We start from the raw sequence: 16,933 nt of genomic DNA, 5'->3' as shown, positions 1-16,933 counted from the left end.
GAAAGTTCTATCCGCTCTGTGACTGAAACAAAAGATCGTTAACAGTATATGCTAATTTAAGAATTAATTCACAGATTTATCATTGGGTGAGATGCATGGTGTGTTGACAGATGCTGTTCCTTAAATTTAAAAAATGGACAATATTTGTGGCCCTGATACTTTCATATAGTTTAATACATTCATTTAGAGGCAAGAATACATCGTAACACAATTTTCTTCCATCCTTTATGCCCCAATGTAACATAAGTTGTGTCACTTGACAATGAGATGGGTAGCATATAAATTTAATAAATAGGTTTTTTTGAATAGGAAAGACTGCCCACGTGCCTTTATAAGTAGAGATGCGCCAAAATGCTGCTGTTGTTGTTGTTTAAAAAAAAAAATTTTAACAGCATGGAAATGATTTCTGTTGTATGTTGCTCAGCTATAGGTTGATCAGTGGGCAGTGAGAGAAACTCCACAAAGCAGCCAGGGACCCTATGAAGTAACAGCTCACTTACCAGAAATAGACTGAAAAGAAGAGGCTACCATAGCCCACCCCACCTTTTTTTCATTTCTACAATTTTACATTGTTTTTCTGATGTCCTGGGATCCATTCAGAATATTTAGAGTGCTTTTGATCAGGGATATATTTCAAACCAATATATACAATATAATAATGCATTCTGATTAAGCAGATGATCTATTGATCTATTAAGAGCCTGATGATAGCAAAAAAAGAAAAAAAACCTTGGGGATCTCATAACCTAAATCCAGAATCTAGATAAAAATGCCATCTGTGGTTTATTTTTCTTTTGTTTTTTCAAAAATAAACCCATGTATTTTTTGCCCAATTAAGCAAAAATTTCAATTCTTTTAACTCCTTTTAATTTTAACTTTGTTCTTATTTATGTTTTATATTATGTTTGTTGTAAATGCTAAGAGCCATCTAGGTGAGATGGGAGGGTAGAAATACGATAAATGAAAATAAATAAATAAAATGTTATTACTACCTCATATTGGGTGATGATACCATTTGGGTCCATTGGTTCTTTCCAATTTAAGAAGATCTTATCTTCAAAGGGAGTTCCTTTTAATGATTTTGTAGGTACGGGACCAGGCACTGCAAAAATAACATTAATAATATACAATATTATAATTTGTTTATTTATATTCTGTATACCCCTAGTTTAACTAACCTGTGGCTGCTGAATATATGTGTGTGTGTGTGTGTGTGTGTGTGTGTGTGTGTGTGTGTTTTCTTAAGTTTTCACGGGTACTTATATATATGGTATTCAGCTCTGTTCAGGTATTTTCCCACGTCATTATAGTTGTGTTTTAAAGTTGTAGCAACGTTTCGGCAGAATCTCATCTGCCATCATCAGGCTTCTGTATTGTGTTCGTCTGTGAGTCAGACTTTCACAGCCGTTTCAGTTTTAAATTTGGGGCTAGCCTACTGCTGTGCCAGAATATTTTTTTCTTCATCCTGATTGGTTGGGAGTCTTGGTATGTGTTTATTGGTCTTGGAATTTGCTGTGTTCTGCTTGATTGGTGTTTCTAATATCTTCTGTCTGTTTTTTGGCTCTTTTTGTATCTTGATTGGCTGGCAACATTGTGTTCCTGTATTGGAGGCTTTTAGTGCAGCTTGGCTCCGAGTAAATGGACGGCTATCATTTATTAGGAAGCTAGGTTTCATCTGGGTGCCTGGTTGGGGTGTGTTTGAGCTGGAGGTATCAGGGGGGATCTGTTTGTGCCCAGGTGTTTGCCTGGCTTGTGATGTGGAGATCTTTTTTGTTTGTGAGTGCAGGCTTCCAAATAATTGACAGTCTGGTGGAATCATCTCTTCTATTCATGCTTTCAGGTCTTTTTTCAATCTCTATGGCTTCTCTGATAATTCTGTGGCTGGGGTTTTCTATAGTGGCTAGGGTTTTGGTGCCATTGAAGTCGATGCTATGACCTGTTGCTTTCATGTGTTGGACTAGTGAGGAAGTGTGAATACCATATAAAGCTGAATATCATATAGATAGATAGATAGATAGATAGATAGATAGATAGATAGATAGATATAATTAAATATATTTGTATATGTATGAGATGGTGTTACTGAGGTAACAGCCAAGAAAATAAATAAATTTTAAATTATTCTGTATTTCAATTCTATAGGACATCTATTAAACAACCCACAGCTCTTTGCGATTATCAATAGATAATCTCAGAAGAACTGTACATTCAAAAATATTGAGGTGGGCAACAATTTGCTTTTATTTAAAAACCCACATCTGTGATTCAGACAGCTTTTTAAATTATTTTTTCTTGTGCTTTAATCTAAGGCACACAAATTCACATGTAACATTTCCTACAGGTTTTCAAAACATGTAGCAATTTCATAAAAGTAAAATAATAATAATAATAAGTTAGTGGATAACAGAATATATTACGCAATATGCCTGCAGCAGTAAGAAATGGCAGGAAGTCCTTTACTGGTGTCAGATTAATTTCAGATTGTGTGAAAGTATAAATAAGTTGCCCCTTAGGCACCCAATGTAATTTGATAAATTAAAAATAAATTCACAATGTAAAGCTATCATAGGTACACAGATGAAATTTTGAACTCTCATCTTTTGTGAAATACATTTGTCCATAAGTCTATTTCAGACTGCTGTTCATTGCCTCACAAAGCTGACAAAAATATCACAGCAGTTCATAGCTGATGTGCCTTGACAGTCCTTCCGGGCTGTACTATGGCTCTTGCTGATTTCCTTCAAGTCTTCTTCTTCTTCCTCTTCCTCTTCCTCTTCCTCTTATTCTTATTATTATTGGAACCCCATTTGTTTCTCTTAACTACAATTCGAAGGAACCTTGGGTTTCAAGGCATATATTTTGGCCCAAGTGATAGATTTCTTTTGATCAATAACTGCACTGCAATATATCCAGTAAATTAATATAGTTATGTTATTTGCAGAGCTGGAATGTTTGTGGCAAATTCAGCCACCAAAGCACATTCAGGGTTTTGGGATTGGGTGTAAAATCAAAGAATTGGGAATCACCATTGTGTGGTGAGAATGAAACTAGAATACAGCCGTTAACCAAAAACAGATTATCATACGAATTAACATTTGAGATCCATTTCCACACCCATTCACATCTTTGGTTCCATTGCCTTGTTGATGCACTTATTAACAAAATAGTTGCACTGCATTAACAAAAAGCTATAACTTGAAAAATCCCATTAAAGCTAGCCCATGACTTACCGACAATTGAACCCCCAAATTTCTGTTGCAAAATAAAACTGTTAAGTGAGGTTTGACCCTTTTTACAAACTTTCTTGCCACAGTTGTTAAGTGAAGCACTGCAGTTGTTAAGTTAGTAACACAGTTGAAGAGAATCTGGCTTCCTCATTGACTTTGCTTGTCAGAAGGTCACAAAAGGAGATCACATGGCCCCAGAACACATGATCATGACGATGATACAACGATCATAAGTATGAAAAACAGTCATAAACTGCCCAAGGAGCTGCTGATACAGTTCTACAGAGACATTATTGAGTTTATCATCTGCACCTCTATAACTGTCTGGTTTGGTTCTGCAACCCAACAGGACAGACACAGACTTCAGAGGATAATTAGGACTGCAGAAAAAACAATTACTACCAACCTGCCTTCAATCAAGGACCTGTATACTACACGAGTCAAAAAGAGGGCTGTGAAAATATTTACAAACCCCTCACATCCCAGACATAAACTGTTTCAACTCCTGTCCTCAAAACAACGCTATAGAGCACTGCCCACCAAAACAACTAGACACAAGGACACTTTTCCCCCCCGAAAGCCATCACTCTGCTAAACAAATAATTTCTTCAATACCATCCAGCTATTTACAAAGTCTGCACTGCTATTACTGTTAATCTTCTCATCACTCCTTATCACTCATCCCCTCCCACTTGTTACTGTATGACTGTAACTTTTTTTCTTGTATCCTTACGATTTATATTGATTGTTTCCTAGTATGATTTGATTGCTTATTGTACCCTACGACTATCACTAAGAGTTGTACCTTATGATCCTTGACGAATGTATCTTTTCTTTTATGTACACTGAGAGCATTTGCACCAAGACAAATTCCTTGTGTGTACAATCACACTTGGCCAATAAAGAATTCTATTCTATTCTGTTCTGTTCTATTCTATGTCACTTTTTTCAATGCCATTATAAATTTGCTAAGGTTGCTAAAGGTCACTAAAGTGTAAGCCTGCAGATTACACTGAGATCTAGGCTTAAATCAGTAGAGGATGAACTGTGATCCTGAGCCTGGTTCCATAGGTTTTAAAATCAAATAATGCTAATCATGATCAGTGCATAGCTCTAACAAGGGCTTCTTCCTTCACCATCAGGCAACTAGGTAAGAAGAGAGAAGAACATACTCGTAATCTTTGTTTAGCAATTACTTTGTTTAGGGGCCATTTGTAGTCACAGCAGTGACGAAAAAATAACTTCACAACCTCTCCTTGCATTTACAACCTTCTCAGGTTTGTAAAGCAAAAGAAAACTGAAGTAGGATCGTAAGCAGACTCGCAATTCACTTAGCAATCACTTTGCTTAATGACCAACTTGCTGGTCCCAACTGTGGTCACTAAAAGAGAACTACCTGTAAAGAGAAGGAAGTACTAGACATAAGGAAAGAAGGGGAAATCTCATCATTGAAAAAGAGAAAGAGAAACCATTGTTTACCTCACTCTTCTGTTCTAATCACTGCATTCAGGGCAACCAAATGCAGTATTAACCCAATTAAATTTCCCCATTATTTTTTATGCCTTAAAAATGTTACAGCATTATTAGTACCATTGTTTGCCAATGTTGCCCAGGTGTTAACTGAATATTTTTGCCATTTTCAATTGGAATTATTAATAAAAGTAGATTAACCATCATGGCTCTTGACCAGCTTTTTACTTCTCCACTAAATTTTCTTTATTTATCAAATTAATAAGTCTTAAGAGGCCTTTGCCCTTTCTTCCAAATCATACGAATACTGAATGTGATAAACCAGCTGTCACCCCGCCTGACAGACTAGAACACTGGGCCGTATCTAACAAAATGAAATTCAATGTATAGAAAAGTAAAGTCCTACATTTAGGCAAGAAAAACCAAAAGTACACATATAGACTGCATGAAACCAGGCTCAATAGCAGTAACTGTGAGAGAGATCTTGGAGTCTTAGTAGACAACCAGCTAAATATGAGCCAGCAGTGTGCAGCAGCAGACAAAAAAGCTAATGCAATCCTAAGTGAACACAATCAAGATCAAGGGAAGTACTAATACCACTCTATAAAGCCTTAGTAAGACCACACCTAGAGTACTGCATCCAGTTTTGTTCACCACATTATAAAAAAGATGTTGACACTCTAGAAAAAGTACAGAGAAGAGCAACCAGGATGATTAGGGGACTGGAGGCTAAAACATACAATGAACGGTTGCAGGAACTGGGCTTGGCTAGTCTAGTAAAGAGAAGGACCAGGGGAGACATGATAGCGGTCTTCCAATATTTAAACACACAATACAGGTAGTCCTCGACTTCTAAAGTGCCTGTAGACCAGACAAGGAATAATGGATGGAAACTGAACAAGGAGAGATTTAACTTGGAAATAAGGAGAAACTTTCTGACAGTGAGAACAATCAACCAATGGAACAACTTGCCCTCGGAAGTTGTTGAAGCGCCATCACTTGAGACTTTTAAGGAGAGATTGGACTACCATTTGTCAGAAATGGTGTAGGGTCTCCTGCTTGGGTGGGGGGTTGGACTAGATGACCTACAAGGTCCCTTCCAACTCTGGTTATCTGTTATCTGTTAACTATCTGTTGCTGACTAGTCATGGCTCTGTATACCTGTGCAGATTCAGGAGTGAGTGTTGGAAGAGACAAAACAGCCAAACAATTTCTAATAGCTTTCTGCTTTGCTGATAAGGAGCTAGAAAGAGAAAATAATTTAGCTATTCATAGAACAACACATTAATAGTCAAAGGAGCAGATATGGAGCTGGCATCAAGGGAGGAAACTAAAACTTCCAGTGACATGTTAAGATTGGAGAAAATTCTAAGACAAAAAGTATAAGTAACAGAGGAGCTGGTTGGAAGCTGTATGTGCTATCATGTTAAAACAAAGTGGACAATTCTACTAGCTGCTGACCATAGACTGTGTATAGTAGACTGCTACCTAGAGTAAGATTGGCTGTAACATCTAAAACAGACTGAATAATTGACACTAAGAAGGACTTTTTTATTTGAATTTATTATAGCTGCCCAATTGCAATGAACTCTGGGTGGTTATTAAAAAAAAAACCAAAAAGCCATAAAAAGAGAAAACATAAAACCACGCAGACAGCCCAGATTAAAATGATCTTATAAATACACAAACCAAACCAAACAGGAACCTCAGAAATGCAATAGTAAATCAATACATCAGCTCCAGGCCTGGGACCAAAGCCAGGTTTTTAGAGCTGGGGGTAATAGATATGCTTCAAGATGTAAAACAAAATCCTGAACCAAGAACATCAAACTACCAAGGCCCCTGAACTCAAATAAGCCTCTTTAATGGCTTATACAGGCCCTTGCAGATGTTGGCTTACAAGTTACCTTAAAGTTGGAACTAGGATGTTGGAACTAGGAAGTTACTAATCACAAAAATTGACTTGTGCCAACTTCTGGTTTATTAGCCATGGTGTGGTGCAGTGGTTAGAGTGCAGTACTGCTGGGTACTTCTACCGACTGCTTGCTGCCTACAATTTGGCAGTTCAAATCTCATCAGGCTCAAGGTTGACTCAGCCTTCCATCCTTCTGAGGTGGGTAAAATGAGGACCCAAATTGTTGGGGGCAATATGCTGACTCTGTAAACCGCTTAAAAAGGGCTACAAAGCACTACAAAGTAGCATATAAGTCTAAGTGCTACAGTTATTGCTATTAATTGTATACTTTGATTATAAACAGAAAATCTAACCCATATTATCAGAAATAAGATGACTGGTATATAACATCATTACTGGTCACCATTTATTACACAACTATATAAAGGTTCTTTACACCACCTTTAAATGAGCAAAGCCTTGAATTCTGGTTCCAGTGATGTTTAGATAAATTTGGCTCAAGTGGATTGTGTGGTCTCTACAGGTGCAGGTAGTCCTCAACTTACAACAGTTCATTTAGTGATCGTTCAAAATTACACTGGCCTGAAAAATGTGATTTATGATCGTTTATCACTGTTATAGATAAGCCGTAGGGGTGCAGTGGTTAGAATGCAGGCTACTTCTGCTGACTGCTGGCTGCCTGAAATTTGGCAGTTCAGATCTCACCACACTCAAGGTTGACTCAGCCTTCCATCCTTCCGAGATTTGTAAAATGAGGACCCAGATTGTTGGGGGCAATATGCTGACTCTGTAAACAGCTTAGAGAGGGCTGTAAAGCACTGTGAAGTGGCATATACGTCTAAGTGCTACTTGGTATTACAATCTGTGCAGCATCCCCATGGGCATGTGATCAAAATTCAGATGCTTGGCAACTGGTTCAAATTTTTGACCGTTGCTGTGTCCCCAGGTCATGTGATCACCTTTTGCAACCTTCGCACAAGCAAATTTGGTGGGGAAGCCAGATTCACTTAACAACCAGGATACTAACTTATCGACTGCAGTGATTCACTTAACAACTGTGGCAAGAAAGGTCGTAAAATGGGGCAAAACTCACTCAACAAATGTCTCACTTAACAAAATAAATGTTGGGCTCAACTGTTGTTGTAAGTTGAGGACTACCTGTAGTTGTACATTGGATCATGGGGAATTTTCCTCTTTAACACCCAGAAGTATCTGATAGCACAACTTTTGAAAGAACTGAAGAGCTGAAGTGCTGAAGTAAAAAAGGTACAGCCAAAGAAAGGATCCCAGAATTTGGCTATGTTGAAGGTGATGGAAAATAGGAAAATCAAAGGTTTGCTTGAGAATAACTGCCCAGTGACTTATCATCTCTTTACTTTGAGAGTAGGGAGCATAATGCCAATTACTCAAGTAGGCTCTTCATTAAACCTAGAGCAATAAATAGGAGTAGAATGAGGAAATGGGGACAGTTGGGGATGCATATATGTTGAACATAGATTTAAGGCACACCTCATATTGTTACTTTGAATGCTTTTGAGAATGCAGGTGTAGAAATAAGGAAAGCTTGTTTTTGGTTCTTTTGGTTTATTTATTTATAAATAAGTTTGGCAACTTTAAGACATGTGGACTCCAAATCCCAGAATTCTCCAGTCACATTGGTTTAGGCTAGGCTACACCAGGATATGTGCTGGGAGGCAGGAAAATGGCCAGGAAAAAATGCAAACAAACAATAAAGCTAGTGAAAAATGAAACTTGACTCCTCTGAAAGAGGCTTGGCTTATAGCCAAACTGCTTATTCCTGCCTTTATAAAACTGAATAAAAGAGAAAGATCTGCAAATTATGTAGTCTTGTTTTGTCTCCATCAGATCTTGAACTGTGTTCATGCATCTTCTGTGATGATGATGCCTCAGTTCTCTATCTGCTCTATTGAATATTATTATTATCATCATTATTTTATATATCTGGGTTTGATTACAGCAAATTATTCACATAAGTATGTTAGATGAAAGTATGAGACTGTCAGAAAAGCATTTGAAAACCCAGTGTGCAAATATATATCTGGAGTTCCACATTTGTATTACACAATTTGTAGGTACAGTTCATAAATCAGAGGTTTTTAAGCAGGAGTTGGCAATGCTTAGTGCAGATCATTTACGTATTTTCCCATTTTTCTCCATTTCTTTACATGGGTATGAGGAAAAAGAATTTGCAGCTGGCTCATATTCTACCTTTTGACATTCCAATATTTTGCTAGTGAAAATTAGGATGGAAAACAGCACAACAGTACAGGCTAGATACACCTTTGTTTACTATAAACTGTGAGGTATAAATAATAGATATGGATAGGTAAATGTAAAATAGCCTCCAGCTACAAAGTACATTAAGAGAAAAGAAATTGGAAGAATACAGAACATAACTTTAAAGACATTTTGATCATGTACTCAGGAGATTAAGTGAGAGCTAGTAAGGTATAATGGTTAAACTGTTGGATTAGGTGCACAGAGAGCCATTTCTGGCCTTCCCTTAGGCACAGAAGCCAACTGTGGGTCTTTGGGCCAGTCACTCTCTCTCAGCCTTAATCACTGTCAGACTCTGTGACAAGCTGGCTGAAAAACAAAGCCCTTCATTGCATCATGCATTCATAGTTTTACTGTGACAACTAGGTGAACGCAATGTGAAATAAGTGGGCCCTATATAAGCAGGATAAATGCTATGAACAACCAGGAGATGAATGTCAGATGCATTCATGTTTACATACATGCATACATATATATACATACATACATACATACATACATACATACATACATACATACATAAACAAGAGTTCACAAACAAGTATGTCCATTGTCAAACTTCTCAGGTATCAACAATCCATGGACTTGAACCATATCTGCAATTCATCTCATGAACGAAATGAATGGTTCATAGTTTTGAAGTAACTGTTTCTGTTTTGCATTGTTTAGTTCTTGCTTTTGATTTTTTTAAAAAACCAATCTTTGCTCATGGATGTTTTGGAAAGGACACATTTGATTGCCCTTTAGTCATGCATTAAGTTCAAATCTTCGGTCATCCCTCACTCACCCAGACACAAACCCAGAATCTACAATCAAGGAAAGAGTACATGTTTTAGTTCTATTTCTCAATAATGTTCTGTTTGCTCTGGCTGAGAAAGTAACTGAAAGTTCAATCATATATGTAGAACAGGGGTCTTCAAATTTGTCAGCTTTAAGACTTGTGGGCTTCAACTCCCAGAATTCCTCCTCCAGTCATGTTAACTCAGGAATTCTGGGAGTTGAAGTCCACAAGTCTTAAACTTGCCAAGTTTGAGGACCCTTGATATAGAAAAGAACAGGGGAATCAATTAGAATGATGCAATGATCATCATTTCCCTTTGCTACTGATTATTTGTTTTGATCAATTTGGGATCTGGGAAATGATTAGCATGTTATTTCATCTATGAAACTCAGTGATTTAAAAAACGCTACATATGTGTGCTCCCCAATCTTTCCAATGTGGGAAGGGGAGTGGGGATAGATCTATGTGAGTGGCTGGCGTATGCACATGCCTCAGCACCAGAGGTGGTATTCAGCAGGTTCTAACTAGTTCTGGAGAACCGGTAGCGGAAATTTTGAGTAGTTCAGAGAACTGGCAAATACCGCCTCTGACTGGAGATTTTACAGTATCTTTTCCCTGTCATGCCCACCAAACCACGCCCACAGAACTGGTAGTAAAAAAATTTGAATCCCACCACTGCTCAACACAGCTCCATTTGTGTGAATGCACACAACCGCTGCTCATGCGAGTAGAGCTTCATGTGCACATGCTCACGCACCACTTGAGTGGCCTGGTTTTGAATGGTTGGGAATCCCTGTTATATATGATGACACATGTGGAATAAACTGAAACTGACCCAAGTGGCAGTATGTTTCCGAGTATATTTCAGTAGCTTATCTCAGAACAACTGTCTACTTTGTCCCAGTTGAATGACTGTCACTCATTTTCAGCTAATAAAAGTGAAATAGTGCTTTCTGGGGATTATGAAATTCTTTTATGGTACTTTAATATTAATATAAAACCACTGTATTTGGATTTTTTTTATTGAAGTACGACATTCCAGTTAAGAATAAAAGCCCTGCTGGTTTAGATCAGAACAATTTAACTCTAGTAACTTGTTTTCACAGTGGCCAACCAGAAGACCAGAGAAAGTCTTAAAGAGAACATGAGTCACTGAGACACTTTGGTTCTTTTCCCCCAAATAATTGATAATTATAAGTATGTTGTTGCATTGATACAGAATGTAGCACTTAGCTATCAGTCAATAATTACTACTTGCAGTATTTATGATGTTGTGTAGCTTCAGAGGTGGTACTCAGCAGGTTCTGACCAATTCTGGAGAACTGGTAGTGGAAATTTTGAGTAGTTTGGAGAACCGGCAAATACCACCTCTGACTGGCCCCGCCCCCATCTATTCTCTGCCTTCCAAGTCCCAGCTGATCAGCTGGGTCTTCTTTTGTTGCCCTGCACAGGAGAACGGACCTCGAAAGCAGGTTAGTTGGATGGGGAGGGAATGGGATTTTGCAGTAACCTTCCCCCAGGAGTGGGGATTTTGCAGTGTCCTGCCCCTGCCATGCCTACCAAGCTACGTCCACAGAACCGTTAGCAAAAGTTTTTGAATCCCACCACTGTGTAACTTGCTTTAATCTCATAAAATGTGGTTGTTTCTTCACAGAGCCTTATACTGTATGGATCATGAACACTGAAATACATATAAAGGTTATTTTAAAACCTTCTAATTTCAACCCAGTTTTACAAATTATATATGCTCTCATCTATCCATATTCTCTACTCCTCTGACTTAACTTCATACCATATCAAACCATTGGGGGTGGGGGGGATATCAATAATTGTATAAGTTTCCAGTCAGACAAACTATATTTTAGAGGTGCTTGCCTTTTTTCCCCGTTATGTTAACATTTCTAGGTAGTTTGGGCTTCTGAATACCAAAGTTGAATATCAATGATTTACCGAATAAGACATTGTTGTTATAAATCATTATAAATGCATTTTACTGTTTATTTCTGGTTTTTAACTTTTCAAATCCAGATTTGTCTCTCTGGGCACTACATTAACTTTAGTTGAAATCCCTTGATGTTCCAAGTTTCTGGAATTTATTCCAAGAAAGCATTTCTACTGTACTTCTCTGCTGATGTTAATAAGATATCCCAATTGGGTTTCAAATAGGTATATAATGTAGAAATCTGTGTACAACAGTTTTAATATGCATATTTGCAATGTGCATATGTAGTTAGTTACAAACTCAACTACATGAAATTAAGCTACTTTCATATATTATCATTTCCATCTAATTAGGAATGTTTAATTTTGTTTTAATTTGCTTGAAATAAGATTCATAAAGATAATCACTAATGAGCTTTGTAAATATTTAGAACATCCTTTATTTTTCCTCGTGTGATAAATAAAGCTATATTGTAAGCAGAATTAAATGAAGATTATTTCAAGTCAGCAATCTCAGTATATGCAATTGTAATTACTGAGAGAGTAGAGCAGCATAAAAGTACATTCAGGTAACGTCACTTAGCAATCTCTCATTCAGTGACCATTCAAAATTACAACAAAGCAGAATGAGGAGACTCACAACTGCTCCTTGAAGTTCTGGTTTCACAGCTTCCCTGAGGTCATGTGAGTGTGATTTGGATGCTTAGCAACCCACATGCAATTATCATTGATGTGCCTTGGTGGCACAGTGGTTAAGAGTGCAATACTGCAAGCTACTTCTGCTGCAGCAAGCTGCCTGCAATTTGATAGTTCAAATCCCACCAGGCTCAAGGTTGACTCAGCCTTCCATCCTTCTGAGGTGGGTAAAATGAGGACCCAAATTGTTGGGGGTAATATGCTGACTCTGTAAACTGGTTGTGGGGGCTGTAAAGCACTATAAAGCATTATAAGTGCTATTGCTATCATGGTCCCAGTATTGCGCTGGGATATGATCATCATTTGCAACCTTCATTGCCAGTTTCCAACAAGCAAAGTCAATCAGAAAAGGACAGGAATTTACAAGCTACAGTCATGTGACATTGTGTTAACAACTGCAAATTTACTTAACAACAATAACTGTAGGTATGGTATGGTCATGTGATTTTGAGCTTTATGACTACATCACTTCAAAAGAAAGGATTTAAAAAAAACTAGATTCAAGATATTTACATTACAATATTTACATACAGTAAATATTGTCCTCAAATGACATTTTTAAACATCCATAAAGTATTTGAAATATGAAAAACTAGAGGTGGGAGAGACATACATCACAGTAATCAACCATGCTAAGGGGGAATAAAGCTGAACATACCATCTTCATCTGTCTGAATAATGGTCTCCTCGCTCTCTTTCCGTCCTTCGGGGTTTGTCAAAATCATTTTGAGGCTCACATTTGTGTAAGGAGGCAGGTGATTCACAACATGCTGCGGTGCTTTGGGATCCATGTCCAAGCAGTCAGCCTTGCTTTCATTATGGCCACGGAAGTAATGGTAGCAGATGGTAACATTGAACGTATGGCAGCGAGTGATGTTGTAACCTAGGGATTCCCAATCCACAGCAATACGACGTGCCTGGATTTCAGCAATTTTCAAAGTCTTGGGTGTTCTCATAGGCTCTAAAATACAGAATGTAACATTATCACATTAACAGCACACAAAATATTAGGCCAGAGAATGTTTGCATAAAATGAAATGTCGAATATTTTTGTTTGTTTATAGAAGTTATCTCATTTATCTCTCCCTATCTCATTCAATCACTCTAGGAGGCTCACAACAATCCATAGAACGTAATTAAAAACCTAGTCTTCTCTCTAGGCACCAGATCAAAAATCCTTACAGTTCAACCTCCCTACCCTAACCCAATGCTTGGGGAAAGAGCTAGCTCTCCAGAAAGCTAAAAGTGTAGGGATCCCTCTGATTTCTAGTGAGAGGCTGTTTCAAAAGACTGGAGTGGCTACCAACAAGTTGCACCTTCAAGGTCTTAATTTAATGAAGGGTACCCGGAATGCACCCACATTATCTAACCTAGAGATATGGGCAGATACTCTTAGGAAGTGTCAAATAACCTGACTCTCTGCAACATAGGGCTTTAAAGGCGGTAAATCACCTTGAAAAAAGGTAAAAAGCAACTGGAAGCCAGAGAAGCTTATACAGCAGTGGTATTCCTCAGATGGTCCATGGGACACCCAAAACTGCTATATTCTAAAACAGATGCAGTTTCTGGATGCTCTTCAAGGGCAGCTGCATGCAGACTGCATTGCTGTAATCCAAACAGGAAGTGACTAAAGCATTGATGACTGTGAGCAAGGCCTCCCAGTCCAGGAATCGGTGCACTGTCTGTTGCAGTCCCAAGTCCTGGAAGGAAGACAAGGGAGACTGACAGTATTGCCGCTAAGCCATGCAGCCAGTACAGTGATAGACACTTGATTTAGTTCCACACCTGTGGCCACTATTCACCAAAGTGCTTGAGTCTTCCGCAACCCCTGAGGTCCTCACTAACAGGATGAGGTGGTGAGGATGATAAACCTAATGAATACAGTATTTATCAAATCTACTATAATAGATGGTAGTGCTTTTTTATTCAAACACACAATAATTTCCATGGAACATTTTATTTTGCAGTTATTGTATCACATACTGAAATCTGATCTACATGCCTCCTACTGGTAAGCAGGGGCCTACAAGAGGGCGGTTGTGCAAACTTAAATTTTCCTCATCACAAAAATTTCATTCTCTTCCTGTCCCTTCTGTATAAGTTATTCATAACATCCACAAGTGTTAAAAATGAAATGTTTAATTAGCAGACATTTTTGACTAATTAAGAATATTTGGGAAGACTGACAGAAGACTGACCAAGAGCCACCAAAGATTACCACCAGCTGTTGGAATGCTTCTTTTTTTATTTTGTGATTTCCTCAGGCACACATTAAAATTTGAGCAAATTGGATAATACATCATCCTGGTGAAGAGACAATGTGCTCCTAACTGTGATTTATCATGCCACCAAGCTATGCTGTTTACTAATTACACTAATTGCTCTACTAAGCTAGCAGTAACCAAAATGATACAGATATTAATTAAAATTTATGACTTGGGCACCCTTGCTATTCAGGCACAGCAAAAAGCTGAAAAACTAAAATGGAAAATCATGTTGAAATAGCTAACACCAGACCCCTTCCTTGATTCCCCAAATAAACTAACAAGATATCTAAACTGGTAAAATATGCACTATCGCTCAAGCTTGACCAATTGTATGTACATAGATCTCAATTTTGTTAGAAAACACCAGAGTTACTTGTTTTACTGCCTGGGCAGCCATCAATCTTTCATCATCTCCCCAGTGTGTTTATCCCCCATGCAAGACTAACTTTATAGTCTGACTTAATTAAAATGACTGCAAAATGAGAGTCATGACCACGTGTATACAAGCTGGAGCCACATTTAAAAGTCTATACTCCACTACATTTATTTACACTAGTAAAATTATGATTTCTTGGAACTAATCTCAGACTCAGGATGACAGATTCAGACATAATTTGGATATTCGTTGTGTATGAGTCCTTGAAAATGCATAAACACACAAACATATATTCATTCACAGATTTTCCCAGGCTTTTAAAATACTAATTAAACAAATTAAAAATCTCAACTAAGCAAACAGTGATTCAAGCGGGGGCTCTGTTAAATCTGTTCAAGCATACAAGCTAATACAAGCTTCTATTTCTTGATTCAACAGAGAGATTGCTGGATGAATGTATTTTTCACAATTCAAAAGTTATACTGTATTTGGATTCCCCCCCCCCTACTCTCAATTATTATCTTCCATTGTGAGTATTTTTCCCCATCCCTGCTAGCTTTTAATTCTCTGGTTAAAAGACAGTATAATAAATGAGAACGGTGATGAATCCTTCAGCAATAATAATCTTGTTTTCATCAAATCCTTCAAACTCAGAGAATTTAACAAACAACAGATCTGAGCATCAGTTGAAAGGATCTCAGCTCAGAGTCATAACATGTTCTTTACATCTTTCCTGTTCAAGCAGTCTTTTGAGTTGAATTAATGATGATTTGGGCTATCACTGATTTACTTTATGAAGAGATCCATCCATCATCTATTTGTCTGTCTGTCTGTCTGTCTGTCTGTCTGTCTGTCTGTCTGTCTATCTATCTATCTATCTATCTATCTATCTATCTATCTATCTATCTATCTATCTATCTATCTATCTATCTATCTATCTATCTATCTATCATCCATCCACCATGACCAAAATAGCTCCCAAGTGATGCCTTAATGAAAAAGTTGTGGTAGCACAGTGGTTAGAATACAGTATTGCAGGCTAATACTCTGTCTGGCTCAAGATGGACTCAGCCTTCCATCCTTCCAAGATCAGTGAAATGAGGACCGAGATTGTTGGGGGCAATACGCTGACTCTGTAAACCACTTAGAGAGGGCTGTAAAGCATTATGAAGCAATATATAAGTCAAAGTGCTATTGCTATTGCTTAAGTGTTCCAAAAATGGAATACAGGTTAAAATAAGATAAACCTTAATGCCTTGAAGTTTGGGATAGGATACTGATTGTAAAATTAGCAACCTGTGAGGAGTAGATGAAATGTATTTATTTATCTTTGCATAGGTCATCATTTTCTTTTTAACCACTTCCAGGCATTAAAAAAATACCTAATTACTAACCAGTAGGACAAAAAAAATAGCATATGCCTTTTTTACCACTGTAATTCTCAAAGAAAATCTGCGCCTAAAAAGGGCCTTTCCTATCCTAGGGTTAAAGGTTTCTCATGGAGGTATTACCTGATTTATTCTCCCCTTCTCTAAATTGAATCCCCAGCTGGGTTAAAGTGTGTGCAGTCTCCATACTTTAGCAAAGCCATAATTTAAACAATGTAAAAGAGACTTTTTCTATAACTTGTGACCTAAGTGAACCTCAAGCATACTCAACCTGCTTATTTGCATGGATGATTGCAAGAACTTAGCAATACAATGACACATATAGCAGAAAGGTATCTTCCCCAGGTATGTTTGGCAAGTGTTTTTGACAGTTAAGCAAGTGTGCAAATAATAACTGAGAAAGATGTTAATTATATGGGAATAATTTGTTCTTGGTAGCAGGATAACTTTCACCAAAATATATACCTGACTCTATTATGCACACCTTTATGCCTTCTGTAATTTTAACTTTTAAAATATGCTTCTCTTCATTAATACTAAGATATTGGTATTAATTAACTGATATTAGTATTAA

At 37.5% G+C, this 16,933-nt stretch overlaps 1 protein-coding gene across 28 annotated transcripts in view; it reads right to left on the bottom strand.

The window, feature by feature from the left end:
• Positions 1 to 16,933, bottom strand: part of PTPRK (protein tyrosine phosphatase receptor type K) — a 404,892-nt gene that overhangs the window by 101,233 nt on the left and 286,726 nt on the right. For all 28 annotated transcript variants that reach the window (XM_087972104.1, XM_087972119.1, XM_087972125.1 and 25 more), the window contains exons 8-9: positions 12,987 to 13,289; positions 993 to 1,102 (exon numbers count right to left, since the gene is read on the bottom strand). In XM_087972104.1, the coding sequence (XP_087828230.1) occupies positions 993 to 1,102; positions 12,987 to 13,289 (413 nt within the window). The remainder of the gene's footprint in view (positions 1 to 992; positions 1,103 to 12,986; positions 13,290 to 16,933) is intronic.

Source organism: Notechis scutatus, chromosome 1 (genome assembly GCF_049901735.1).
Source record: "Notechis scutatus isolate UNSWTSFEM ecotype Mainland chromosome 1, rNotScu1.2, whole genome shotgun sequence".
In the NCBI taxonomy this organism is placed as follows: Eukaryota; Metazoa; Chordata; class Lepidosauria; order Squamata; family Elapidae; genus Notechis; species Notechis scutatus.
The sequence above is the reverse complement of the archived record's forward strand: the minus strand, read 5'-3'. Positions and strand labels throughout refer to the sequence as shown.